The 26,662-nt window shown below is 41.1% G+C and overlaps 2 protein-coding genes across 3 annotated transcripts; one reads left to right on the plus strand and one right to left on the minus strand.

Moving 5' to 3' along the window:
- The first annotated feature begins 22,847 nt into the window (after nucleotides 1-22,847).
- On the plus strand, nucleotides 22,848-23,872 carry LOC141614707 (uncharacterized). The gene is made up of 2 exons (XM_074433453.1): nucleotides 22,848-23,259; nucleotides 23,379-23,872. The coding sequence occupies exons 1-2, from the start codon at nucleotides 22,848-22,850 to the stop codon at nucleotides 23,870-23,872; spliced, it is 906 nt and encodes a 301-aa protein (XP_074289554.1).
- A 281-nt stretch (nucleotides 23,873-24,153) lies between these two features.
- LOC141615350 (uncharacterized) lies at nucleotides 24,154-26,203 on the minus strand. 2 transcript variants are annotated; one of them, XM_074433741.1, is made up of 3 exons: nucleotides 26,059-26,203; nucleotides 25,783-25,828; nucleotides 24,154-25,729 (listed from the first exon to the last, which is right to left on the minus strand). In XM_074433741.1, the coding sequence occupies exons 2-3, from the start codon at nucleotides 25,797-25,799 to the stop codon at nucleotides 24,394-24,396; spliced, it is 1,353 nt and encodes a 450-aa protein (XP_074289842.1). In that variant the 5' UTR covers nucleotides 25,800-25,828; nucleotides 26,059-26,203; the 3' UTR covers nucleotides 24,154-24,393. The 2 variants fall into 2 exon arrangements, with proteins under 2 accessions (XP_074289842.1, XP_074289841.1); XM_074433740.1 differs by having other exon boundaries at nucleotides 24,154-25,828.
- Nucleotides 26,204-26,662: the final 459 nt, after the last annotated feature.

Below are 26,662 nucleotides of genomic sequence, written 5' to 3' on the forward strand. Positions count from 1 at the left end.
GCAGACCACGCATTACTATCCTTCATGGACGGATATGCGGGTTATAACCAAATCAAGATGGCCATGGAAGATATGCACAAGACCGCATTCGTCACCCAATGGGGAACATATTGCTATACAGTAATGCCATTCGGATTGATCAACGCCGGAGCTACGTACCAACGCACCGCAACTACACTCCTACACGACATGATGCACAAAGAAGTTGAGGTATATGTAGATGACATGATCGTCAAATCCAAGGAAAGAGAGGGACATATTGCGAACCTTCGCAAGGCTACGAAAGTACAACATGAGGCTCAATCCTCAGAAATGCACATTCGGGGTAACATCTGGCAAACTCCTGGGATACGTCGTTAGTCAAAGAGGTATAGAAATAGATCCTTCAAAAATCAAAGCTCGATTGAAATGCCACAACCTCAAACAGAAAAAGAAGTCAGAGGATTCCTGGGAAAAGTACAATACATAAGTCGATTCATATCGAAACTTACAATGATCTGTGAGCCTATTTTCAAGAAACTCAAGAAAACCGACCACACCATGTGGGATGATGATTGTCAAAAGGCATTTGACCGAATCAAAGAAATATTGGCTAAACCACCAGTGCTTATGCCACCACAACGAGATCAACCTCTTGGTTTATATCTCACGGTAACTGAAACCGCCATGGGTGCCATGCTGGCTCAAACTGTAGGAAGTGAAGAAAGAGCTATTTACTATCTAAGTAAGAAGTTCTTGGAATATGAGTGCAAATACTCACAACTCGAAAAGACATGCCTTGCTCTTGTGTGGGCAACGAAGAAGCTACGACACTACATGCTTAGCTACTCCGTCAAGATATATTCCAAAATGGATCCAGTCAAATATCTCTTCGAGAAACCCGTCCTCAACGGACGTCTGGCAAGATGGACTCTGATGCTCTCAGAATTCGACCTTAAATATGTGCCACTGAAAGTCATAAAAGGTCGCGCCGTCGCCGAATTCTTCGCAGAAAATCCTATCAACGACGCACAAACCATAGATACTTGGTCATTTCCCGACGAGGATATACTTCAAACAGATGTAGACTCCTGGGATCTGTACTTTGATGGAGCATCAAACTTAAGAGGATTCGGAATAGGAGTGTTGCTCATTTCTCCTGAAGGTGAGCATACACCGATTCTTTGTCAAACTCGACTTCGAGGTGACAAACAATGCTGCAGAGTATGAAGCTTGTCTCATTGGACTACAAGCGGCAGTAAGCTTAGGCATCAAAAACCTTCGAGTACATGGGGATTCATCACTGATCATCAACCAAGTTACAGGATCTTGGAAAATACGAAGTGAAAGCCTCGCACCCTATCAGGCTAGGATAGACCAAGTCGCTCAATTCTTTGATCACGTAACCTATCTACACCTACCTCGAGAGGAAAATCAATTTGCAGACGCTCTTGCGAAACTTGCATCTTTGATAAATATGCCAGATCACATGATAGAAATGCCTTTGTGCATCGAACGACGGTCGAGCGAGCTTACGTCCATCAAATCACCGACGAAGAAGAAATCGCACAGAACCCCGGTTCCAAGCAATCCTGAATTTCAAGCTCCATGGTACCTATCCACCAGATATGGACAAGAGGGGACAACGTGCTATACGCCTATTAGCTTCTCAATACCTTCTGATGCAAGGAGAATTATACAAAAGAACACCTCTTGGTGTAGTCCTACGTTGCCTCGATCATTCACAGGCACGAAAGGTGATGGAAGAAGTCCACGACGGAGAATGCGGTCCTCACATGAGTGGGCCCATGATGGCAAAGAAAATCACACGTTTGGGATATTATTGGACCACAATGGAATCCGATTGCATCAAATACGTGAGACATTGCCACAATTGTCAAATCTTCGGGAATGTACAACATGTCCCTCCTTCATTGCTCTACACGATGACATCTCCTTGGCCATTTTCCGCATGGGGAATTGACATAATCGGAAAGATAACCCCAGCCGGAACAAGAGGTCACTATTTTATTCTAGTAGCAATTGACTACTTCACCAAATGGGTAGAAGCGGCTTCCTACACTGGTCTTACAGCTAAAAATGTAGCAAAGTTCATACAAAACAACATCATCTGTCGATATGGTTGCCCACATGAGATCATTAGCGATAATGGGTCACACTTCCAAGCCGAAACCGAGCAATTGCTAGCCAAATATAAGATTAAGCATCACCACTCTTCGCCCTATAGACCACAGACTAACGGCGCGGTAGAGGCGGCAAACAAAATGTTGTCACGATTCTCAAGAAAATGATCGACAACTACAGAGATTGGCCAAGCAAGATACCTTTCGCCTTATGGGGGTACCGTACATCTGTTAGAACGCCCACTGGGGCTACTCCTTTCTATTTGACCTACGGCATGGAAGCCGTACAACCAGTCGAGCTAGAGATACCATCCTTGCGTATTCTACTCGAAAGTCAAATCCCGGAAGCCGATTGGAAGAGGGATAGATATGAAGAACTCATCCTCCTGGATGAACGTAGGCTACACGCCTTGCATAATGTCCAAACATATCAAGCACGTATCAAACGGGCTTTTAACAAAAGGGTTAGACCAAGAAACATCAAAGAAGGAGACTTAGTACTCAAATCGGTTAGAGCTCTTTTACCTGTCGACCCAAGGGGAAAATTCAAACCTAATTGGGCCGGACCATTTCTAGTCAAATCCATACTCCCAGGGGGTGCGGTTAGAATCACAGACCTAGATGGGAATGAGTTTTCCAACCCTACAAACCTTGACCAATTGAAACGGTACTATGCCTAGAATAGGACAAAAACGCGCCTCGCGTAAACCCATGTGTCGCTCTTGTGGCACTAAATAAACGGCCCCTGGCCAAGCTGAAATAAGCTAAGTGTCACTGTGCTCTTGCATTTTGACAAGATTTGTCATCCTCATATCATCAAATAAACTAAATTCGCACCTCCAGAGTAAGCAAAAGCTCGTGCTTATTTTCTATGTTCATCACAAGCTCTTGCTTCGAACAATTATTCTTTTACATTTACTCGAACTACGCGCAAGGGTTTGATTTCGCTTTTTTTAAGTGAATACGTAGGCAATCCTTCGCGGGATTCAACCCATTATGTCTAAAATGTAAATAGAAGGACACTTGCATTGCATTTGAAATTCGACAAGAATAATAAAGTAGAAAATCTCAACGGTTTCATAACCATTTAACCTTTTTATTTCATTAACTTTCTAATAATAGTAGTACGTTACATAATAAAAATAGAATAGGCTAGGATTCTAAAAATCCCTCCTTTTTATTACAACAACAATAATAATAATAATCAAATAATAAATAAAGACTCGGGCTATTCCTCCATCTTCCCCTTGCCCTTGTCATTCTTGTCATATTTCCCGTCACGACCTCGAGCTGGGCGCTCTTGCACCACTTCAGACCTAATCACCAACGGTCTTTCTCAAGGCCTGACTCTTCCATTCTTGCCAACCACCATCTCTGCAACAGGAGTAGTCTTTGATTTCTTTGAAGGATGAATGACCTGAAATCCGGCCTCTTCTTCTCCCTCTGTCAGATGCTTCTCTTTCTCTTTCTCTCCATCGCGCACCTTGTAATCAACAGGTTCGCGTTTCCTCAATCTCTCGCGCTCTTCCGGAGTTGCAGCCTTTCTCCACCTCAGATAGGAATCCGACACCCACAAAGCATTGGCAGAGAAGCTCAAGAACCACATGTTTCTTTGGGCCCATTTAATGGCCCACTCTCTTCGACTCTCTGTAGTAAGCGCCATAGCGATCATGGGACGGTATTAAGCCTAGGGATAGTCCGTTTCACCCAACTTGCCTCATCAATCTTTCCGGAAAGATGCATACCATGAACTCCGATCCGGAATGCGCACGGACCTAGTGGGATCCAAAGAAGACACTCCGGTGGATGGACTTGAGGTGCCACCACGGTACGATCCACCTAATCAACGGGCCATCGTCACTTTTCAGCTTGTTCTTCCAATAATCGCAGACCCGGGTGAAGTCCACCATGTACAACCGCGTCCTCATCGCAATCATACGGGAATGATAGGAAAGTGCATGAACTGGGGGCTCGATCAATCGGAGCCGTTCCATAAGCCAAACCTACCAAAAGCAGGTATTAGACACCAAAAAAAGACAAAAAAAAGAAGACAAAAAAAAAACGAAAAAAAACGAAAAAAAAAAGACGAAAAAAAAAACGAAAATAAAAAAGAAAGAAAAAAGAGATGTCTTTTACCTGCAAAATGACGGGACTCCCCAAAAACGGCAGATCGCGGTTGGATTTCCTATTATCCAAACCCAAAATAATCTCCCCTAAGCATAAACAAGTGGGCTCTCATGCTCCATTTGCTCAATAAGACCCAAAAGACGGGGATCACCTCGCAAATCTTCATCAACGTGTCCTTGGAAGACATACACGTGCAGCAAACAAAAGCCAAATGCCCTCCTCCGGGCAACATAGGAAACAGTAGGGTCGGCCCTGTTAATGAATCGGTCTACAAAGTCCAGCATTCTCACGCCTTTCGGGGTAACTAAGCGATCCACCTCAAGTCTGGTCAGTCCGAGCAAGTCTCTGAATTTGCTCTTATACCCTTGTGAAGTGGAAGGAATGGCGGGTAAATGTTCAGGATCCCACCCACCAATAGCAGCAATTTCTTCAGGAAACGGGCAAATATCACCTCCCGGGAACGCGAAAACATGATAATTCGGGTCCCAATAGTCAAGGCAAGCATCCAAGAACGGTTTTACTACCTTAATGAGTTTCAAACTCAATAAAGACCCAAGGTTATAAGCACCCATGTCATGCTTCTCCATATTTGAAAATTCATTGGTCCATTCCTTCAAACGGATCTCCAAAGTATTCATGATGACAATTTTCTCTTGAAAATTTATTTTGGGAGTTTTATGTGAATAGACGAGGAAGAGACGGAAGAATTGTGTGAATTAACGCCCCGTCGACGCTTCTATTTATACTAATTGCTGTTTCCAAAAATCCGCCAGAATAGACCAGCTTGGGAACAGGCGTAGCACCTGCTGCGCCTCTTCAAAGGGACGCAGCTCATGTTGCGCCTCTTCCCCAAGCTCACTTTCTGAGATTTTCGCGTTGGATCTTTCCTTAATTCTATAAACGCACGATTTCCTATTCCTGCGGGGTTTTATTTTGGTAAATACGAGCAGTTTACCATGTTTCAAGTTTCCTATTTTCGCGGGCACACATTTCGAGGCGACGTCGACACCTTCGCCATTTCCATCACACTTAATTCATTTTATTGATTTTTAGGAAATAAATTTATTTTTTTAGGAAATAAATTTCACTTTCTTTTTAGGAAATAATTTTCTTTTGTTTTCATTTTTAACGACTTTCAACATTTCCACATCTCTAACTTACAGATTTCCTTTTTCCTTTTTTTTTTTTTTTTTAGGGGGTAACCCTCCCTACCGTCCGGTCATTTCCGACAAATTTTTGCATTTTGCATTTTTTGTGCTCTTTTGAGTCTCATTTTGCGCTGAATTAAGGCCATATGTATATAAAACGTATGTTTTGCGCAATTTCCATGTAAATTTCGGCAGCATGACGGCGTAAACCGTTGTCTACCAAACCTGTTCAAGAGCTAACCTGCAGGTACAAGCAACACAACCCAGCAGCAAAGGCACTCAGGCCGTCGTATATACAAATGTACAAGCAATCGGGGGCTTGCGCCCCGAACAAAGTCCAAAAGTCCAAGCAATCGGGGCTTGCGCCCCGAAACAAAGTCCAAAAATGTTCAAGTCCAAATGTACAAGTCTACAAAACTACACAAAACTACTGCTGGGCGCCCTCCAACTCAGCAACTCTTGCCGCAAGAACGGCATTCTCGGCATCCCGAACCTCGAGCTCCCTCAACAAGCGAACCGTCTCCTCCCGGGACTGGGCCAACTCTCGCTCCAGCTCGCGGTCACCCTGTAAACAAGAAATTGGCTCATGTCAATCAAATTCAAGCAAAATCAAAACCAAAATCAAAAGAAATCAAATAAGGTTCATACCTGACGACCTCGACCACCGACGAGTGCCTCGATGGCAAGAGCCGCAGCGGTTGGCCACCCTCCATAGTGCCACGAACCAGGACGGCGCAACCTGCATTTTCAAAGGAAATTCTCAGCAAATTGAACAAGTTCAATCAAATGTGTTCTTACACAAAAGTTATATAAACAAGAGGCTCACCCTCCGAATCGGATCTTGCCGCCGTCGTCAGGCCAAAGATCCGTCACGCTACGTCAAAGTCACGCAGCTCGTAGATCGTCGTCCTCCCGGTCGCGTCAGTGTACTAAAGGGTCTCGGGATACACTGGGGGCTCGATGCCCGCCGCCTCAACCTCCTGCAAAGACAAATAGCTCTCGTTAATCGATGATCTTTCGTCGCAATTCTCGAAATCAAATCAAGCAAAAAGTAAAAGATACTCACCACTACCGCCGACGCCAACCTCCCGTAGAGGAACGTCGAGTAGTCCTCGCCCGGGAGAAGAAGGTCGTCGCCACCGGCACCACCCAAGTCCGCCTCCCTCTCGGCGTCGAAGGCTCCCTAAACATCGTCCTGGGAGGATCGACGGAACCGTCAACGCGTCCCGAGAGCACCGACGAGGCCAAACGCCGCCCGGTACCACACAGACCCATTGACGTCCTCAACAAAGACCTACTCGGGCTCCTAGGTCGAAGGACCTCAGCGACAAAAGGAGGCGCTCCAGCGTACTCCGCCCAAGGTCTAGGCACCCACTGCGACAAGATAAGGCAAAGATCATTCCTATGATCAATTAAAAACAAAGTATAAGAAGAGTAAATGAATACAAATGGGATACTCACGCTGCTCAGCTGAAGAGCGTTCACATCCCGCCGGTAGACATTGTGAGAAGAACGCTTGCTCTTCGTCCGACATGACCCAATCCTCACCACGGATAGGCCCTCTCCAACGGCTCCGTCCTCTTGGGCGCGAGACTCGAAGTAAGAGTACACCCACGCCCGTAAAGCGAGAATAATCAATGACAGTCTTTCATTTGAGGAAAGGAGTTTGCTATTAATATGAAAAGGGAAGGTTCATACCTCCAAAGAAGAGCCTGTGTCCGACAAAGACCGGAGAAGTCCCCTTCTCCATCAACTCCGGACGAACCATGGCCCTCATAAAGCGGATGAGGACCGCAAAAAACAGCAAAGACCAGGCCCCAACGCCCTAGGGAACTCGGTCGTCGAAGAAAGGGAAGGAGCTTCGTCGATAGCCTCTCGCCCTTGTCTCCGAGGTAAATCGAAGACGAAACCACCAAAGACACAGACGAGCCCCTCTCACCAGTACAAGGAGGAGGAGCTGTCTCCCTCCCATCGATCGTCACCGGTACCAGGGTCTTCCCCGCAAAGTAGTCTCGAACGTAAGTCTGGGTACCAAACCCGACCTCGCAACACCTTCGGCGACAAGTTCCACCGATCAATCTCCTCACCTCGGCCCGAATCCGCCCTCATAGCGCCTCTCCGCCACACCATCTCCTCGGTCCCGCACCTGCACAGGAAATCATGCCGTAATCCTCCAAAGTGACTCCCACCTCACCGAAAGGTAGGTGAAACGTGGAAGTCGTATCCCAGAATCGATCCAAGAAAGCGCGGACCAGGCTAAGGTTAGCCCGCAACTTCCTCTTCACGATATCCCTCCAGACCTGAACCAGAGGACCAAACGCTCCACGCTCGATCATGGCTCTCTCCTCCTCCGCCGACAGCTGCTCGTAGTGCTCCATCGCTGTCGTGTAACCCGAGAACGACCTGATGTTCCCGGCCTCCTATTATGATTTGAAACAAAGCTATCTTTAGTTTTGGCTGAAATTTGAAAGAAATTTAGGCAAAAAAAGAATGAAAGAGGATGAATAATGAGTAGTGAATTCTTATTTACCAAGCTCTTCACCGTCCTGTAGGACAGGTGACCCTCTGCAGCCCACACGAGGTGTCTACTCTCCCAAGTCTCAGCCACGCAGAGCTCCTCTCTCCGACGACCTCCTTGCCCGACGTTGGCTCGTCTCGGGACCTCCTCCTCCTCGACGGCCTCCTCCTCGTGAAACTCAGCAGCCATCACCGCAGCGGTGAAGGCCTGCTCTAAAGCCTCCTCAACAGTAGTGGTGTCTATCTCCATGGGAGTCCTCCCAGAAGTAGAAGCCTCATCACCTGCAACGTTAAAGTAAATCCAGGCCGCGTCACACGACGACAAGCCTTGGTTAAGGAGTTTTCGAGCCTTCAAAGCCCTGGAAACACCCTTTCCTTGCCATCTTTGGCCATATTCCCACCAACCCAATCACTCATGTGATAAATTGGGTCAAGTCAAGTCAAATTCAAAGCCTAGTTCCGGGTCAAGTCGAAAATTCGGCAGCATTTCGTTATAACGGTGATTATGCCCTAGAAAGGTGTCCTGAAAAAGTTGTCACAAACCAAAATTCCGAGATGGTAGGAAGTTTACCCACCGTTCAAGGATCCCAAATATCAAATTTCATCGCAAATGGGCAATCCTAAGGCTATTTTCGAAGCAATTTACGGTTTAGCTGTAAAACCGTCTCAAAATTCGTTCAAAGGCTCAAAACTTGACGAAAATTCGAAGCAAACACATGGTTATGTTCCTAACATTACCTATTATCCGTTTCTAGCATCAATTTGGCAAGGCAAAACCATTTGGGGGAAAAGCCCCAAATTTTCGATCAAAAGGGTCGAAAACCCTAATTTTCGCGGCTCAAAATTCAACAAATAAAGAAGATTAATGCAAGATTAAGACACGTACCTCGATTAGTCATATTTAGAGCAAGCTTTTGAATCGAACCTTGGCGGAAATGGTGAAGATTTGAGAGAGAAATGAGTGAATTGTGTTTCGAAATAATGAACACAATCCTTCTGATTTCGCGTTTTTTACGCAGAAAAAGCCAAATTGGGGAAAAGACGCAGCAGGCGCTGCGCCTCTTCCAAGAGACGCAGCTCTTGCTGCGCCTCTTCCTTTGGTTCCCTCCACATGGATTTTCAAAAATCCGTTATAAGTTCGTTATTCGTGGGCCCATCTTTGCGCAGCAGTATTTTGCAGTATTGCTCACTCAAGATTTCTTCCATGACGATCAAGATGTTACTAGTCGTCAAAATATTTATCCAGCGCAGTAGTTTTTGCAGTACTGCTCACTCAAGATTTCTCCCATGACGATCAAGATGTTCCTAGTCGTCAACATATTCCCCAACAAGAGTTCGCTTGAGACCGACGCAAGCAGATTCGACCTCAAGTTTTTGCCAGAGTTCGCTTGAGACCGACGCAGCGGATTCCCAAATAGCTTCTGCGACGTCCTGCTGCTTTCAATATTTCTTGTTTCTCCGCGGAGTTCGACAAAGGTGTCGTTCTCCAGAAGTCTCAGGTATGGTCTCTTCTTATGGCTGGCGAGCTTCCTTACGTAGTCTAATGGACTTTAAAACGACCCTCCCCGATAGTCGACAGACTCTAAAATGTTCCCGACGACAGGTCCTTGGCTCAGACCCCTTGAGCCGCCTCGCGTCGCCATAGTCGTCAGGTTGTAATCTTCGATTGACCTGATGGCTATACTTTGACTTTCGCCTTGTCCAAGCCTCGGTCAAAGTGGGGCTCAGAGATACCTCATTTCTGCACCTCCCGCAAACCACCCGGTGATGATTGGGCCGCATGTTTGATACGCGGAACGATTTGTGACAGTTCGTAAGATTATCGTCAAGTGATTGCTCAAATATTAATGTCGACCTCTTAGATGTCATCTACGTCCCGATACGGTCTTTTTGGCAGTAATTAGAGTACATTCGGAGTCCGGGTCAAAAACCGTCTCCATTTTCTAATAACTGTTGAATCCCGAGTCAGAATATTCTGGAATGTTCGGGATATTTCTATTCCATATTTTATAAGTTTTATCTTTTAGCAAGTAGATCTCCGTAATATTCATATAAAAAATTAAAGATAATCGAATTATTTCCGTCCTACCATAACTCAAACGCGGAAATCTTTCTTGAAAGAGAGGAAACCTCCTGGGAATAGACACAGCAGGTGCTGCGCCTCTTCCAAGAGACGCAGTGGCTGCTGCGCCTCTTCCCAAGCCCTTCTTTGCATGTTTTACGTATCTTTTTCATATCTTTCCGAGATTCACTTCCAAAGAGTCTCCGAAACCCTAATTCCGTCGCGTGATTAGTATAAATAGGAGCCTTCGTTCCTCATATTTCTCACGCGAGTGTCCGCCCTTCTCTTCTCCCTTTGCATTCTAGACTTTGTTCTTACTATTTGGCGCCTACGTGCTTGAACTTTCGACCACGTAAGCTCGGATCTTTCCGGGTACCAGCCTCTCCGTTGCATGACCGACCAATTTGACCAACTACACTCAATCAACTTAAATTAATCAATCGTTTTCCTCTTACGAGGGCACTCTCTTTGCATTCGCGTCGAGCATCACTAGTCGATATCTTAGTCCTTCTCGTTCCGTCAACATGTAAGTCTGAGGGTGTATAATTCTCTTTATTTATTGTATTTTATTTATTTATCATCATCAATTGTAAGGTTTACGTCGAAAATACCGTTAAAATCGATTTCTAAAACCCTTTGTTAAAATCGCTTTTGCGGATTTCCGAGACAAACGTCGAGAAAAGACGCAAGCAATCGCCGCGCCTCTTCGAAGGAGCGCAGCTTCTGCTGCGCCTCTTCGTGAGGGCCGCCGCAGCTTCTTCGCTTCTTTTCTTCTTCCTCGTCCTCTCCGTAATTACTTTGTTTTATTTGTTATTTGTTTGACCGTTAATTCTTTGATATAATCGTCACTGATGATTCACATGTATATTGTATCTTATAATTCATCATTCATTAGCATATTTTAATCGTCACAAATCCGACTTAAATCCTAAATAATCCATATTTACGGGTTTTCGTCATTAAGTTCAAACCCGGATTTTAGAGATTCAATTTGTTCATATTGAGTCTCTGGAATTCGCCATTGATATAGTTTTCATCTGTTTATTCGTATGTTCATTGCGTATTCGTTGTATATCCGTCGTATTTAGCCTAATTGACTTATTTCAATAGAGGACTCATTAATATTTTCATCGTTATCTCATGTAATTAATTCGTTCGCATCCGTCTCATTCATGTTTATTGCTTTTATGACCATCATTCACATGTAATTAACCTGTTAATCACTTCCATCCGAGTAAACATTATCAATCAATCACTAAATTTACCAATCGACATTAACGATTTGCGATTCCGCTTCACGGCCTGAGAACTCACCCTTGAACAGACGCAAAGAATCGCTGCTGCGCTCTTTCGAGGGCGCCTCCATCTGCTTCTTGCTGTTCGAGATGAGTTACTGTCCCCGAACTCCTCTTACCTTTGGACGTAGTTTAATTAGTTTGCGCATTAACTAACTATTATCTGTAAAATCGCTAATTCCTGTTCGTATTTTATTCTTTTATTCTTTTATTCCTTTTTCTCAAATTATCCGTTTTAAAGGTATTTTCGACATAAATCGCCTAATCCGTTGTAATTAATGTAATTTTCATTATTGTAATTATTGTATTCCGTTTATCATTTGTATGTTTTCACATGTAAATCAATCTTAATTCCAACTTCGACCAAATTGTATGCTAATTAGTTGTCAACCGACTTAGTTAATCTTCACATGTTAGGATTAAAACTTGGATGTTGCATTGCATGCATTATAACCGACGATATATCAAGTACGAATAACTTCCCTAATCATTAGTAGAGGCCGCTATCGAGGCGGGCGGGATTAGGTGTTCGATCAAAAGAGCTTCCTAATACGTACCCTCACCCCTTACTCCAGATCTCCGTGAGCACCCGTGTTCATTGGCATCCACGAGAGTCATTCTAGACATAGAATGCTAAGGGTAACGATTGCTTAGTGTTCATGTCACTACTTTGTGTCTTGACATGACACGAGGTATTCGAACGGTTCCAATTTCCCATAAAAATTGGTGGCGACTCCATACAAAATGCAAACGCTTGTTTTTCGACCTTCACCAAGCGCCCCCGTGGGCGGCCCGCTGTCCACAGAAACAATCGATTTTCATGGCGTTGGAAAGCTAAGAAGATAATATTTCACCTCCAGTTGTAATCGCTTGGATATAAATTGTAGAACTCGAGATATGGCTCTTTAAAGTAGGCACTAGTAATAAGAAGCTCTTTTCTTCGTGTTTTCTTAACTTCTCTTCCTTCATTCTTATGGATTCTCGTGCCATGCTTCGTGTATCCCTTCATGCCCACTCCGCGATGCCCATTTAATTCCTTTGCCCCTCAAATGCATCATTCTTGCATTAAACATCAAAAGGCGGAAGTATCGACATTCTAACATAAAAGGCATGTAAATGATATAAACTAGCACGAAAACTGTATCAAAAGCAATTAAGGGGAGGCATAAATATGTATATAATTATGACTCATCATCTTCCTCCTGACTTGTCTTATCAACAGAATAAGAGATTCATGCATAATGTAAAGCGGTATTTCTGGGATGATACATACTTGTTTCGGGAGTGCGCAGACGGTATTTATAGATGGTGTATTCCAGAGGGTTAGGTACATGTCATTCTCTCTCACTATCACTCTTCTTCTTATGGTGCTCATCATGGTCCATCTAGGACTTTTGCTAAGGTAATGCAATCGGTTTTTTTTTGGACAACTATCTTGAAAGATGCTACTAGTTTTGTCCGTTCTTGTGATGCATGTCAAAGAACACGTAATATTTCGCAAAGACACGAGATGCCTCAAACTGGGATCTCAGAGGTAGAGATTTTTCATGTTTGGGGTATTGTCTACCAAGGGTCATTCCCTACTTCTTATGGGAATCTATATATTTTAGTAGTTGTAGATTATGTTTCTAAATGGGTGGAGAAAATTGTCACCCCCACTTGTGATGCTAAATCTGGTTTTAAATTGTTTCAGAAAATCATCTTTCCACGGTTTGGAGTGCCTCGCGCAGTGATTAGTGATTGAGGCAAGCATTTCAATGAACGTCATCTCAACTCATTGTTGAAGAAATATGGCGTTACACACCGTAGAGGATTGGCATATCATCCTCAAACTAGTGGACAAGTGGAGGTTTCCAACAGAGAATTGAAACAAATCTTGGAGAAGGTAGTGAGCAAGAATAGAAAAGATTGGAGTCGGAAGCTTGATGATACTTTATGGGCTTACCGTACTGCATACAAGAAACCAATTGGAGCATCACCTTACCGATTAGTCTATGGCAAATCTTGTCATCTACCTGTGGAGCTTGAGTACAAGGCTATGTGGGCCATAAAAGAGCTAAATATGGATCCTTCACTGGCGGGTGAGAAAAGATTGATATAGTTGAATGAGCTTGATGAGTTTCGACTGCATGCCTATGATAGTACTCAAGTGTACGAGGAATGAACAAAGAAGTGGCATGACAAGCATATCTTGCAAAGAGAATTTCATATTGGTGAAAAGGTATTGCTATTTAATTCTCGTTTGCGTTTGTTCCCAGGTAAGCTACGGAGTAGATGGTCTGGACCGTTCACAGTTGTTGAGATGAACAAATTTAGGTTAGTTACACTGCAAACTGACAAAGGTGAGACATTTAAAGTGAATAGGCAACGATTGAAAATCTAATATGAAGGTGCCCATATTGGGGTGATAGAGGCCGCTGACCTCTTCGCCATTGATTCCTCTTACTGATGAGGTATTACGGTCGTGCGGGACCGCTTAAATCGGCGCTACCGAGAGACAGCTCGGAGTTTGCATTGTAATAATTTGTAATTTAGGAATTTAAATTTCATTAATCGTATTTCAATTATGTTATTTCATTATTTTGAGTGATGTGATGGAGAGAATTTAATGTATTTCAAAGTATTTTTGCAGCTAAGACGAATTTCAAGACGACACGTTAACGTATTTCTGAGAAAAAGGACGGAAGATGGTGCCTCGATCGAGTAAAAATAGGCTCGATCGAGGAACTTGCATGCTCGATCAACTGTCATCAGGGCTCGATCAATGAACCAAGTATATTAATTAAAATATCAAATGTCGAGAGTTATAGTGATAGCGTTTTGTATTTAATTAAAAACAGATTGTGCCTGTAATAATAAAAAAGCTAATTACATACTATAACTATGTCACTTGATATAATACTACTGAATGACAAATCTCTTATGCTAAAAATACTAATAACTTATCGATCATCAACTACACCTACCACAATTTTGTTTCTCCATCAATGATTCAACATAGTTGAACTTTTTTTATTAACTTAAAAATATATTTTTATAGATAATCGCAATCGGAGCGATGCGTGCATCGCACGGGCTTTCCAACTAGTTCTCAATAAATTAAGAAAATAAAAGAGCCAATAAAATTTGACTGGTGGTCAAAGAGTAAGGTTAGAGTAATAGCTCTCCTTTCCAGTGAAAAGCCGGAAGGATCGGATCTCTGTAATGCCTTCTTACTTTGGCTCCCAACTGAACTAGAGAATGACTTCGAACGCCAGTTGAACAGGTACTAGTGTAGTACGTAATACTCCGTATCAAAGAAAATGACTGAAATAGTAAGAAGCCAAGTCACAGTATACAGTCATTGAGAGCAGAAGGAACTTAAAAAGTAAGCATGATCTTTGCATCTCAAGATTAAAATTCTTACGTAATATATGTGTCATTAAGTGAAGTGCCAACACTCCCTGATGCACTACATACAGAAAAAGACGGTATTTTAAACATTTACATAAGAGGACAGTTTTCAAATATCCTACAACAGAATTCAAGTCGTCAATTTAGATACTTTTGAAGAAACTCTGGGTTATCATATCATGAGATAAATGGCACTTGTGAAAGGATTCAACGAGACAGGAGCGCTTAATCCAACGTCAGAGAACTGGTTATTTAGAGCCTCTTGCAATCGCTTTTGGCTCAATTGTTTGACATCCCTTGACAGTTTTGCAAAGTGTCCTTTATTTTGCTCAGGTCATATACTAGATTTCCCAGGCACGCTTTATACTTGGCTATAAACTCAGCTCCAGTATATCTGTGATTCAGCATAACATAGGTATAATCAAGATAAACATCTATATTAGAGCGATTTCACCAACTTACAACAACAATACACCACTAGCTCAGCTCAGGGTTGATGTATTCAACATCATTGTAAGCTATGTTCTGAAAATAAGATATGGTAAAAGAGGTATTATCCAAGATTCCAAGGCATACAAGCATGAAAGAAAGAATTGAGAAGAGTTTAATTTATATTATGCAAAGGCTGCTGAAGATGGTATCATAATTACACAAATGTTTCCAACAGCAATCAAATACATTGTGTCTTTCGTTTTCTCTCTTATGCAACAATTACTGGCTTTGTCCTTGCTGACAGTTTATGTTTGCTTTTGGACCCGTTTTCTATGTAAACACACCCACGAAGGTTAAACAGTCCCATACTCATTCTCCACAAAGCAAAACATGCTTAAATTATTGTGAACTATTGGCTAGACGGACCAAAAACAGAATGCATAAACTATTAAGAGGAAAAGAGAAGTACTAATTACCTGTTGCCTTTTCCCGAGCAATGCCTCAGGTTGATCTTACAGTCTACTTAGCACTGATTCGTCTTCGTTTACTGTCATGACCTTGTATATATGCCATCAGAATCAGGAAACTTGAAAGATACAAATCTCATGGTAATAATACCACGTAATTGGATTAAAGGCGTACATTTTGGTCGATCACAAGACTCGTATCAGAAAACTTCCTAGCAAAAATGTGTCTCTTTGTCAAACTTTCAAGTCATATCTTTGTATTACCTATAAAGTTCCGCATTAAACAAAAATATTCCTAGCAAAATATTAACCTTTGGTCGATCACAAGACTCGCAACAGAAAATTTCTTTACTGTAAAGTGGTTCCAAGTTCGCGATAATTAGTCACAACTCACAAGACCTACAACTCCCAACAATTTTAGAAAATAAGATAGCCAGTAATCTTTGCTTAGTGGCTGAAGAGTGAGAATATAGTGGTTCCCTTCTCCGGTGAGAAACCCCAAAAGATCGAATCTTCATAACCCCTCCGTGAGTATAAACATAAGACATCTAAACTCGATCCATTGCAAAAGATAAAATAACATAACCTTGTGCAAAAGTTAGGAATACAGCATTACTCCTAACTGAACTCAAGAACAACATTAAAGACCAGTTGCACAAGTAATACAGAGTTGATAGAATTAGTAAGTTGCTAAATCATGGGATACAGTTGTTAGAAAGAATGACAAAGAGCAAACCAACCAGTAAAGAAGGAAATATAATATCGTCTATCTTCCTTTCAAATACAAAACACTATGAATAAAGCCAAAACACAATATTTCAGAATATGTGCCTAAAGGACAGTTAATAGACTCTTTTTATATTGGCCTTTGATAGTATATTATATGCTTCAAGACTTGGTACCAAACCCCTGGATAATACATCAGAAATAAGGTTTTCTGCATCTTGAACACGGCCAGCCTCACGCAAGCCATCTACGAGAATGAAAAAGACCACTGCGTCAGGGACAATCCCATGCTCACACATTTTTTGGAATATGTCAAGGGCTTTGTCGATGCTTTTATGTTTAACATATCCATGGATCAAAGAAGAAAAAGTCAAAACATTAGGCTGACGCAGTGCTGTGGGTGAGTCTGCAAATTTGTTAAAGCTCCTGATTCGTTGGTCACTCGATCGAGTGGAGGTTCACTCGACCGAGTGACCCGAGCACTCGGCTGAGTGTCGACTGAGTGCTGAGGTTCACGCGTGGGCTTTTCTATTGATGGGCCATATATATATCCTATTTTTCTGATTTTTCCAATTTCCAAACCCTAATTCATTCTCTCTAAACCCTCCTACCTCTCTCTACAATCTCTTCTTCTCTAAATCCTAGATCTATAACTAAGGGTGAAGAATTTGGAAGACTCATTCACATATTCTTGTTCCTTATCACTTAGTGAGTATTATACTACCTTTTTCCCTTTAATTTGGATAATTCGTTTTAAGACTCAAACCCTAGAATTTGGGGGATTTGTATAGGTGTTGTTAATTAGTGTTTTAATTAGTATTAGGAGTAATTAATGGGCAGTAACAAAGGGTTAATTAGTAGTATTAGTTGTTGTACAATGTGTTATGATAGTTATTATGGAATTATTATGATATGGATCTCTTGGTGGTTTCGGATTTTCTTGTGAAGAATGCTAAAAGGTCGGTTAATCCTACTCGTTTTCAAAAATGTGGTCATTGCATATGTTGTGGTTAATGTTGTAATTAGTGTCACATAATTAGAATAATTATTTTATAACATGTTCAGTGGGTAATAGCATCATTAAGGAGATAAGTATGTCGGTTGAATTGCATTATAACATGATATTGGTACAATATAAATAATATAATATCTACGATATATATTTACTAATAATTGGTTATGATGGCTTGATGAGTCGGTAATTGGCATAATGTGTGCTATCTTGCATTATTGTATTTGTCATGTATATGGGAGAATATGACGATTGTGATTGTTTGGTGGTGTTACTTGGTTATTGAGGAGACGTAAGACGATTGGGAGACCGTCTTACGCTTAAGTCGCCTCTTGGAGCTTCTCACTCCAAAAATGATGTGCACATTAATGACTTGAGTTACGAAGGGACTCGTGTGGTTGAGACACGGCGTCTGGCACGGGATCCGGTTGGCTTCCGAACCCGTCTGGGCGTGTCCCGGTACCTATTTGTGGTTGTTGGTATGACTGTACCAGTGTGGTTTTTGGTATGTCTGGTCGTGTCCTGGTACCAGTGTGGTTGTCGGTATGTCTGGGCGTGTCCCGGTACCGTGGTGGTGGTTGTTTGTTAGTATGTCATTCATATCATAGTCATGTTGCATACTCACACACTTTGAGTTGTGTCACACTTTATTTATTGAAACTAACATTTGTGTGTCTGTGTAATAACGTGATTCCTATGCTTCCCGTAATTCATTCTTTCTTCTATATCTTCTTGTATTGATACGGATCGAGTTAGGGTCAGAGTACGAGTAAAAATTAGTATTTAACGCCTTTTTATAAACCAGAGTTTTTTTTTTATAAACTAAAACATATTTAATATTACTAATACTGTTGCAACCATATTCATTGTTTACATAAGTTATATTGAAAAAATATAGAAATTAAGTTATTTTAAGAATTATTTTATTACTAAAGTTTATAAAGTTATATAAAATTGGTTTCTTAACCGTGTTTGAAATTTAAATTACTAAAAATAATATTTTTTTTCAAATATTAATATTTTAATATTAATATAGAAATTAAGTTATTTTAAGAATTATGTTCTGAATGTTCAGCATGTTCAGGAAAATCCAAATGGTAACTTCAATCCTGATGGTACGGCTTTGATAGTGGGTCCTCTTGTTAATGGGGATATTAATTTTGTTCCCATTAATGAGCCACTACAGACTGCTGCACCTATTCAACAGTCTGTTGCACATGCTCCTGATGATGATCTACATGGAGTTTTGCCTCCAACTGGTATCATTCCTGCTCAGATGGGTGATGAAGCTACAGTGCTTCCTATTGATGATCCAGTACCTAATGTTATTCATGCTTTGCATGATAATGCTATTCCGCCTGCTCAAGGAAATAATGCTCCGTTTACTTCTACTAATGGTCAGATCAATTTTTTCCAAGAGGAGATCAATCCCAATCCGCATATTGATGGGCAACAAGAGAATTTTCATCCTCCCCATAATCCTGTTAATGCACCAAATAATGCTTCTCCTCCCACTTGGGCTCAAGGTGATCCATATTTAACCTATCGTGGTCAGGGTGAGATGGAATTCAATTTCAACGAAAACGCTTTCATGCTCAATTCCATTAGGGTTCGTGTGGAGAATCAAGATCTCCTTGTTTTTAGGGAAAATGATGATCGAGGATACAATCAGTTTATTGATGCCCCTGAAGATGTTCTTGTCTTCTTTCATGATCCTGTTTTGGCTTCTGATTTTGATAATTTTATGGATGCTAACCCAGTTCACAACACTGATGCTTCAAACTCCACAGATTCTGCTTTTTCTACACCTGAATGGCCTCTTTTGAGTTTTTCTTCCCACTCTCTCGATACGAGTGGATCATCTTCTCATTCTGATTCTCTCTTTCATGATGCTTTTCAGGAGCTCCAAGAGGTTATTGCTCCGTCGGATAATAGAGTTCCTGTTTTGCAGCAAGTCCCTCCTCGTGTTAACAATGATATTATTGTCTCCAACTCTTCTACCTTTTCCACTCATCAGAACATTGTTGGAGCTACTGATTTACATTTGTCCATTAACGATGGAAATGTTCATGGAAAAGGCAAAGACTTGCGTATGGTTGCTCAGAGCTTGGGTCGTTCTCTTGAAGCTCCGTCTGATTCCTCTAAACGAAGGGCTTTTTCAGATCCAGGGACTTATTGTAGAACCGACATGGAATTATACGACTATGATGAAGATTATGTCAAAGCAACATGCACTGCAAAGAAGCATAAAGGGGATACTCTTTTTTATCCTGGAGAATGTTCCAAGCCATTAGTATCAGCCTTTCAGATGTCTGTTGCTGATAAAGACATGGTTATCTCTAGTACTGATTCTGATGAAAGTGGACATGGCACACCATCTGGTTTTGCGGGGGTTGAACCCAATCAACCCTCTTTGACACCATGAGGTGTATTTCATGGAATTGTAGGGGACTCAAAGATTCGCTCGCCCCTACAATTTCAAAGATTAGAGCGATGAATTATAAAAATAATATGTATGATATAGTCTTTTTATCAGAAACTAAATGTAGCACGAAGCATGTAGCATCTATTTTTCAGTTTTATGGGTTCAGTCATCATGTAGGGGTGGATGCAATCGGTTCCAAAGGAGGTCTATGGCTTGGATGGAAGTCCTCTTGGAATATTGATTGTATTACTAAGAACCCTAATTTTATTATTATCAAGATTAATGAATGTGGAGGGCGTTTCTGGTATATGTTTTTTATTTATGGTGCCCCAAAGCGAGAACAACGACAACCAATATGGCTTCATATTGAACAGTGGATTGCTCGTATGGATTCTCATTTTGTTCTACTTGGTGATTTCAATCAAGTAGAATTTAAAGAAGACAAATTAGGAGGTAATAAGGGTTCCATTTATGGAGCTGAAGTCTTCTCGGAATGGAAAGTTCGTAACTCCCTTTCTGATATTGCTTTCAAAGGACCGAAGTTTACGTGGTGCAATAATCGAAAGGGTACTAAACGAATTTATGAACGTATTGATAAAGGATTGGCATCTCCTCTATGGTATTCATTGTTTCCTTATTCTGGCATTAAACATTTTCCTATCCAATGCTCTGATCATGCGCCAATCATATTTGATACTGCTTTTTTTGAGCCTCATAAGCGGAAGACCTTTCGAATGGAAGCCTGGGCTTTTGAATATGAGGATTCTCTTCGTCTTTTGAAACACGAGTGGTTTTCTTTTGATAGAGGATCTCCGGTGACGAAACTTTCACGAAAATTACAACGAACTCGGCATGCTTTCAAAAATTGGACTCTCACCAAGAGAAAATCATGGAATGAGAAATGGTCAGAGTTTGACGACAAATTAGAAGTCGAATTGGAAAGAATTTTTAGTGGACATACCGAAGAAGGTTTTCAGAAATGTCATGCAGCCTATATTGAATTTAACAAAGCAGCAACACTTTATTGGCGACAACGTGCAAAACTTCATTGGATTAAGGATGGGGATGCAGGCACTCGTTTCTTCTTTAACTCTGTTAAATCTAGACATGATCGGAATTTAATTGTGGGTTTAAAAAAGGCTGATAATTCTTGGACCTTTGATAAGCAAGAATTAGCAGGTATCTTTGATGATCATTTCAAACAAATTTATGGAGTTAATTCTTATCATGCTCCTTTCCCGCAGTATCAATTGGCTCACAACCATTTGTTTGATAATATTAAGTTTTTGTTAACCAATGATCAGCAAGACTTTTTCTCATCTATTTTCACTCGTAAGGAAGTGAGAACTGCTGTTTTTCAACTTGGGCCAACTAAATCACCTGGTCCGGATGGGATTCCTGCTCTCTTTTATCAGAAATTCTGGTTTCACATTAAAACAGAGGTTGAGGATGCTGTTCTTTTTATGCTTAACACGGGGAATATTTCGACCAATTTTAATCGTACTGCCATTGCCCTCATCCCTAAGGTTGCTAGTCCGGAGACAGTTGATAATTTTCGACCAATCAGTCTTTGTAACGTGATTATGAAAATCGTTACAAAGTGCATTTGTAATAGATTAAAAAAGGTAATGTCTCATCTCGTGGGGGATTATCAAAATGGGTTTGTTGCTGGTCGACATATTGCTGATAATATATTATTATCTCATGAACTTTTGCATCATATTTCTCATAAGCGTGTTGGAAAAAGGGGTCTTCTTGCTGTTAAAGTAGATATGAGTAAGGCTTATGATCGATTGGATTGGAATTTTATTAAATGTACTCTTCTCTCCATGAAGTTTCCGTCTAAATTTGTTGACCTTATTATGAATTGTGTCACTACGGTCTCTTATGAGGTTTTGATCAACGGCTCATCGGGAAAGAGTTTCAGACCAAAGGCTGGTATACGTCAGGGGGGTCCTCTTTCTTCGTATCTCTTTGCTTTATGTACTGAAGTGTTATCTCAATTGCTTTGTGCCGCACAAGATAAAAACCAAATTAAGGGTATTTGGGTTTCGCGTGAAGCTCCTCCTATTTCACACTTACTTTTTGCTGACGATTCTATTTTCTTCATGGATGCCCGTGCTTCGGAATGTGAAGCTTTAATGACACTTTTATCTCAATATGGGGATGCGTCTGGACAACGTATAACTGAGGCTAAGACTACTATAACTACGAGTCCTAATTGCACCCTTAGAAGTTACAGAGATTGCTTGAAAATTTTAAAAGCACCACGACATAAAGGTATGGGCAAGTATTTGGGATTACCTACTGATTTTGGGTCTTCCAAGAAGGAGGTTTTTGCTACGGTCATTGATAAAGTTAGAACACGAATTCAAAGCTGGAATAATAATTACTTATCATCGGCTGGACGACTGACTCTTATTAATTCAGTTCTCTCTTCACTTTCTCTTTTTTCTCTATCAGTATTTAAAATGCCGGTAAGTGTGAGTTCGAAGATTAATTCTCTTCTCTCACAGTTTTGGTGGGGAGGTTCTATTATGCGGAAAAGTCTTCACTGGTGTAGTAATCTTGTTATTAATGCTTCGAAATCTGATGGCGGCCTTGGCATTCGCAACATTGGTTGTCTTAATCAAAGCCTTTTAGCCAAAATTGGATGGAAAATCTTGACCGCTCCTACCAGCCTTATTAGTAAAGTCCTTGGCCCGAAGTTTAAAATTTCTCCTGATACTATTTTCAGTTCAAATTTCGTCACAGCTGGGAATAGATCGTGGGGAGAACGTGGTATTTGCTGGGGTATACAATTACTACGGAGATCATTGGCTTGGCAAGTCGGTTTCCCTTCGCTTCTTGATGTTTGGAAGGATAAATGGATTTATGGATTGTCTTTGGGTCAATTAATCGGACTTTCTGATCAGGAAATTGCTGCAAAGCCTTCTCTTGCTGTGTGTCAATTGCAAACTGCCGAGGGTATTTGGGATGTTACTGCAGTTTCTTCTATTTGCGGCAATATTCTGGCCCCTTACATTCTTGCTCTTCCTCTTGCAGCTTGAGGATTTTGATGATAATCTTTATTGGTCCCTAAGTAAGACTGGCCAGTATTCAGTCAAAAGCGGATATGCAATGGCTTTCTCAGTTTTATGGTCTAACAAGGCTACTGATACTGATTTCAAGCGAATGGATACTTCGGTTAAATCGTTTTGTAAAAAACGATTGTGGAATCTCCCTATTCAGGGCAAATGGAAAACTTTCCTTTGGAAACTTTTGTCCAACTCCCTTCCTATTGGTATTGAAGCCAGTAAAAGAAATCTTCCTTGGAATTATCATTGCAAACTTTGTGCCTCTTTTGATACTCAACTGGAATCTTTAGATCATCTTTTTCGTGACTGTTTGATCTCATCACATATCTGGGTGGGTTCACCGTTGGGCATTCGAAGTTCTAATGGCAACAATATTTCTATCCAATCATGGGTGATAAATTGGATTAGTTTTCTTTACAAGGATGATTCATTTGATTCCTGCATTCTCTTTATAAGTACTTTATGGAGAATATGGTGCTTACGAAATGATACTGTTTTTCGCTCTGATTCGGTGATGGGTTATCTTCACATATCAAGATCCTAACGACTGATGCTATCAATCATTCTTCTGTAGCTCAGCTTCGTCTTTCTTCCTCTACCGTTTCTATCGCAGAGGATTTTTCTGTAATGGAGTCTATTAAGAATCATTTGCCTGTCATTCTCATTAATGATTGTCTTTGCTCCAACAACATCAGGCTTTTGTGTGATGCTTCTTGGCACACGGACTTCACAGCCTCTGTTGGTTGGATTTTTAAGGATTTAAATGGTGTTATCCTTCATACAGGGCAATCTCGGTTTTGGGCAAGTTCTGCTCTTCAAGCTGAAGGTACGGCTCTCTTACATGCTTTCAGGGATGCAGCCCGTCGGGGTTTCTGGCATATCAGCGCTCATTCTGACTGCCTACCGCTTGTTCTTCTTCTTGCTGCCTGTACGGATGTGCAACAGGATCTCAAGGCTCTTGGTCACTCTATCTTTCGTGTACTTGTTTCTTTTCATTGTTGTTCTCTAAGTCACTATCCAAGAGTTCTAAATCGGACTGCTCATCGTCTAGCGTTTCTTGCTAGGTGATGACCTTAGTCCTTCTGTCAAAAAAAAAAAAAAAAAATATTTTAATAAAAATTTTAATTTATTTTTGACCCAACGTGCCCATCAGTTCGAGTACGGTTTTGATCCTAAACTAACGAAGTCATTTTTGGGTTCTGATCAAACGGGTTACAACTCCAGATTTTTTTAGTCTTGACCCTGAAAAAAGGGTGGGATGAGATCGAAATTTGACAGGTCTATATCCTAATCGTGTTTAAAACTTACTCCATAATTTATCATTTAGTTAAATCAATATGGATATATATTATAGTACACCATAACTTTTAGTTTATTAATAGTATATACAGAGTATTTGCTTGAAAGTAATTATCTAACTATAAAACAGTCCGTAAAATTCACGCGTTTTTAACTAGCCCTATACTTCTAGTAATTCGTAAAGTTAACTGTTACAAACAAGTAGTGCACCACAAGAAAAAAGGATCGTATAAGTAACATGTCATAATACCGCTTGCCAAAGCAACAAGTCAGCTCTATGCCTCTATGGGTTACATTATGTAGGCATGAGTGACATCGATGTAGTCAAGGAATGGGTATGCAAAACAAGCAAGCACAACTGCTGATAACGGTTTAGGAGGACAGTAGCCGCTCATTTGATGAAGCTTGTGAAAGTTTGGAGGAGCCGTGAGAGAAATTTGGAGAAGTGTGACATGTATGATTGTTTCATAGCAGCCGGTAAGTCGCACTTCACGCCCAATGAGGCAGAAGATGTCACCATAGAGATGAGAAAGACTCACATACATTCCTTCCTGACGCTCATTTTTCTTTAATCGGAGACCGTTTACTGTTCCCTTGTAAAGCACTCTAGTAGAGAGATTATAAGCATAGACTTCCCCTTTATAATTGACCCAATAAACAACCACGTGCTTTTTAGTGGTGAGAAAAGAAGCAATACTTGATTGTTTCTTGAACCGATGAATGATATCATTTGCACCTTTAAATTTCTGCCAATTCCCAGTGCGAACGTCGTAGGTGTAGTCAATATCGCGGTGTAGACTAAACAGCCAGAGTCTATTCCAACCCTTTAGAGGCACAACAAGAAATTCAGCATAAGAAAGCCTACCAAAGGGTGGCGGCTCAAGAAGCGTCCAAATTTCAGATTTCGGATCATAGACCTCAGCAAATGGATCAGAAGGTCGATTGCCACCAAAAGCATAGAGCTTTCCTTGGTAGGAAACCAAATGAGGGAATAACCTAGGAGATATAAGTGGGGTGCCTTCCCTCCATTCTGAATCTGGCTTACTCATGTCACGGAACCAAAATTTATGACATATTCCTCCCCCATCCACTTTATCCACTTTAGCCTTTACGGTAGTTTGGGGTTCGGTTTCAGTGATATAGATTTTATCAATCTCACTATTTTCCCATAAAGGATAGGCTTCAACGGGAATGCATTCAAGAGGCGGAGGCGGGGGAGGCAGATCGTTGTAAATCTCTTGAAGACCATCAACTATATCATCAGAATCGCCACCAAGACAGTAGATGATGGAGCCAATACAAGCAGAAGAGAGAGCACACGTAAAAAAGGGTGGTGATGAATAAAAAGGTTGATCAAGACAGAGCAAAGGGAAACTATCTTTGAGGATCTTGAAATTGTTGGGAAGAGGACAAGGAAGGTTGCAATTGTCAAAGTCGTGGTTGTGCATCTTAGTATTATTACACAAACCAATATTTGGTTTTTGGGCAATGCTGAGGTCTTTTATGATTGGAATGATACGAGGGATACTAATAGTCATCCACTTGGGTGAATGACTGACATCGTCATGGTGGGTGTATCTCACACATATATCAAGGGTACGAGCGTCATCAGAGAAGGTGTTACGTCTATCCCGAACACCACGGTCAACAGATGAACCCTCCGAGGATAGATTAATCACGAGATCTCTACCCTCATGCGGGAGAACAACGGTACTCGGCATCAATCTGCTATGAGGGAGGAACCTATAAATATTCAATCTTACACCAATTCCATTTGTGAAACTAAACTAAAAATATAAAGGATATAACCGTAAAACTAAAACACAACAACAATGAAGTCACAAAAAGGATACAATTGTAAAACTAAAACACGAGAGTTAAATCGTATTTGTATCAAAAGCTGGAGTAATTTCTTAGACTATACATTGAAATTGAAAATTGAAAATTAGGGTTACCTGTAGAAATTAGGGTATTCCTCTAATCAATCGCGTTCGTAGTGCTCTCTTGATTTGTCAAGGGTTTTACTATTTAATACAGTATATATACTTGTTGTTTTGGGGTAACTATTTTCGTACAACATCCAAAATAAAAAAAAAGGGATGATAATATATACGGAATAATCAATCTAGCTCGCATTTGGGATCGATTAAACCTAAGGGGTGACTTAAGACTCAACAACACCTTCCTATCCGCTTATGAAGAACAAAACTATTCTGCACAGTTTGGGTGAGTTTGGCCCAGCCCACTAAACTTGAGGATACAATCAATCATCGTCTTTTGTGTTAGTTAGAAACTCTATGTAACTAACTAGATCTGATAAAATTGACCCGACCTCAATAACTTGGCTCGATAACCAAACTTAAAACCCGAGTTTGAACCGATTCTGAATTGACCCGACCCAGCATAATCCGGCCGAATTTTTATTGTTGCAAAATGGGCCGCAACTGTCCTCCAAAAACCTTGATAGCTACTGTGCTCGCTTGTTTTGCATGAGGGCTGATTTTCATCGACGACGTTTTTTTTTTTAAAAAAAAAAAGACAATAACTGCCCTTGCACTT

Source organism: Silene latifolia, chromosome 11 (genome assembly GCF_048544455.1).
Source record: "Silene latifolia isolate original U9 population chromosome 11, ASM4854445v1, whole genome shotgun sequence".
In the NCBI taxonomy this organism is placed as follows: domain Eukaryota; kingdom Viridiplantae; phylum Streptophyta; class Magnoliopsida; order Caryophyllales; family Caryophyllaceae; genus Silene; species Silene latifolia.

Coding starts and splice junctions, on each gene's coding strand:
- LOC141614707 (XM_074433453.1), top strand. CDS start 22,848: ATGGCTTTCTCAGTTTTATGGTCTAACAAGGCTACTGATACTGATTTC. Junction 23,260..23,378: donor TTCCTGCATTCTCTTTATAA/GTACTTTATGGA, acceptor ATTCTTCTGTAG/CTCAGCTTCGTCTTTCTTCC.
- LOC141615350 (XM_074433740.1), bottom strand. CDS start 25,824: ATGCCGAGTACCGTTGTTCTCCCGCATGAGGGTAGAGATCTCGTGATT.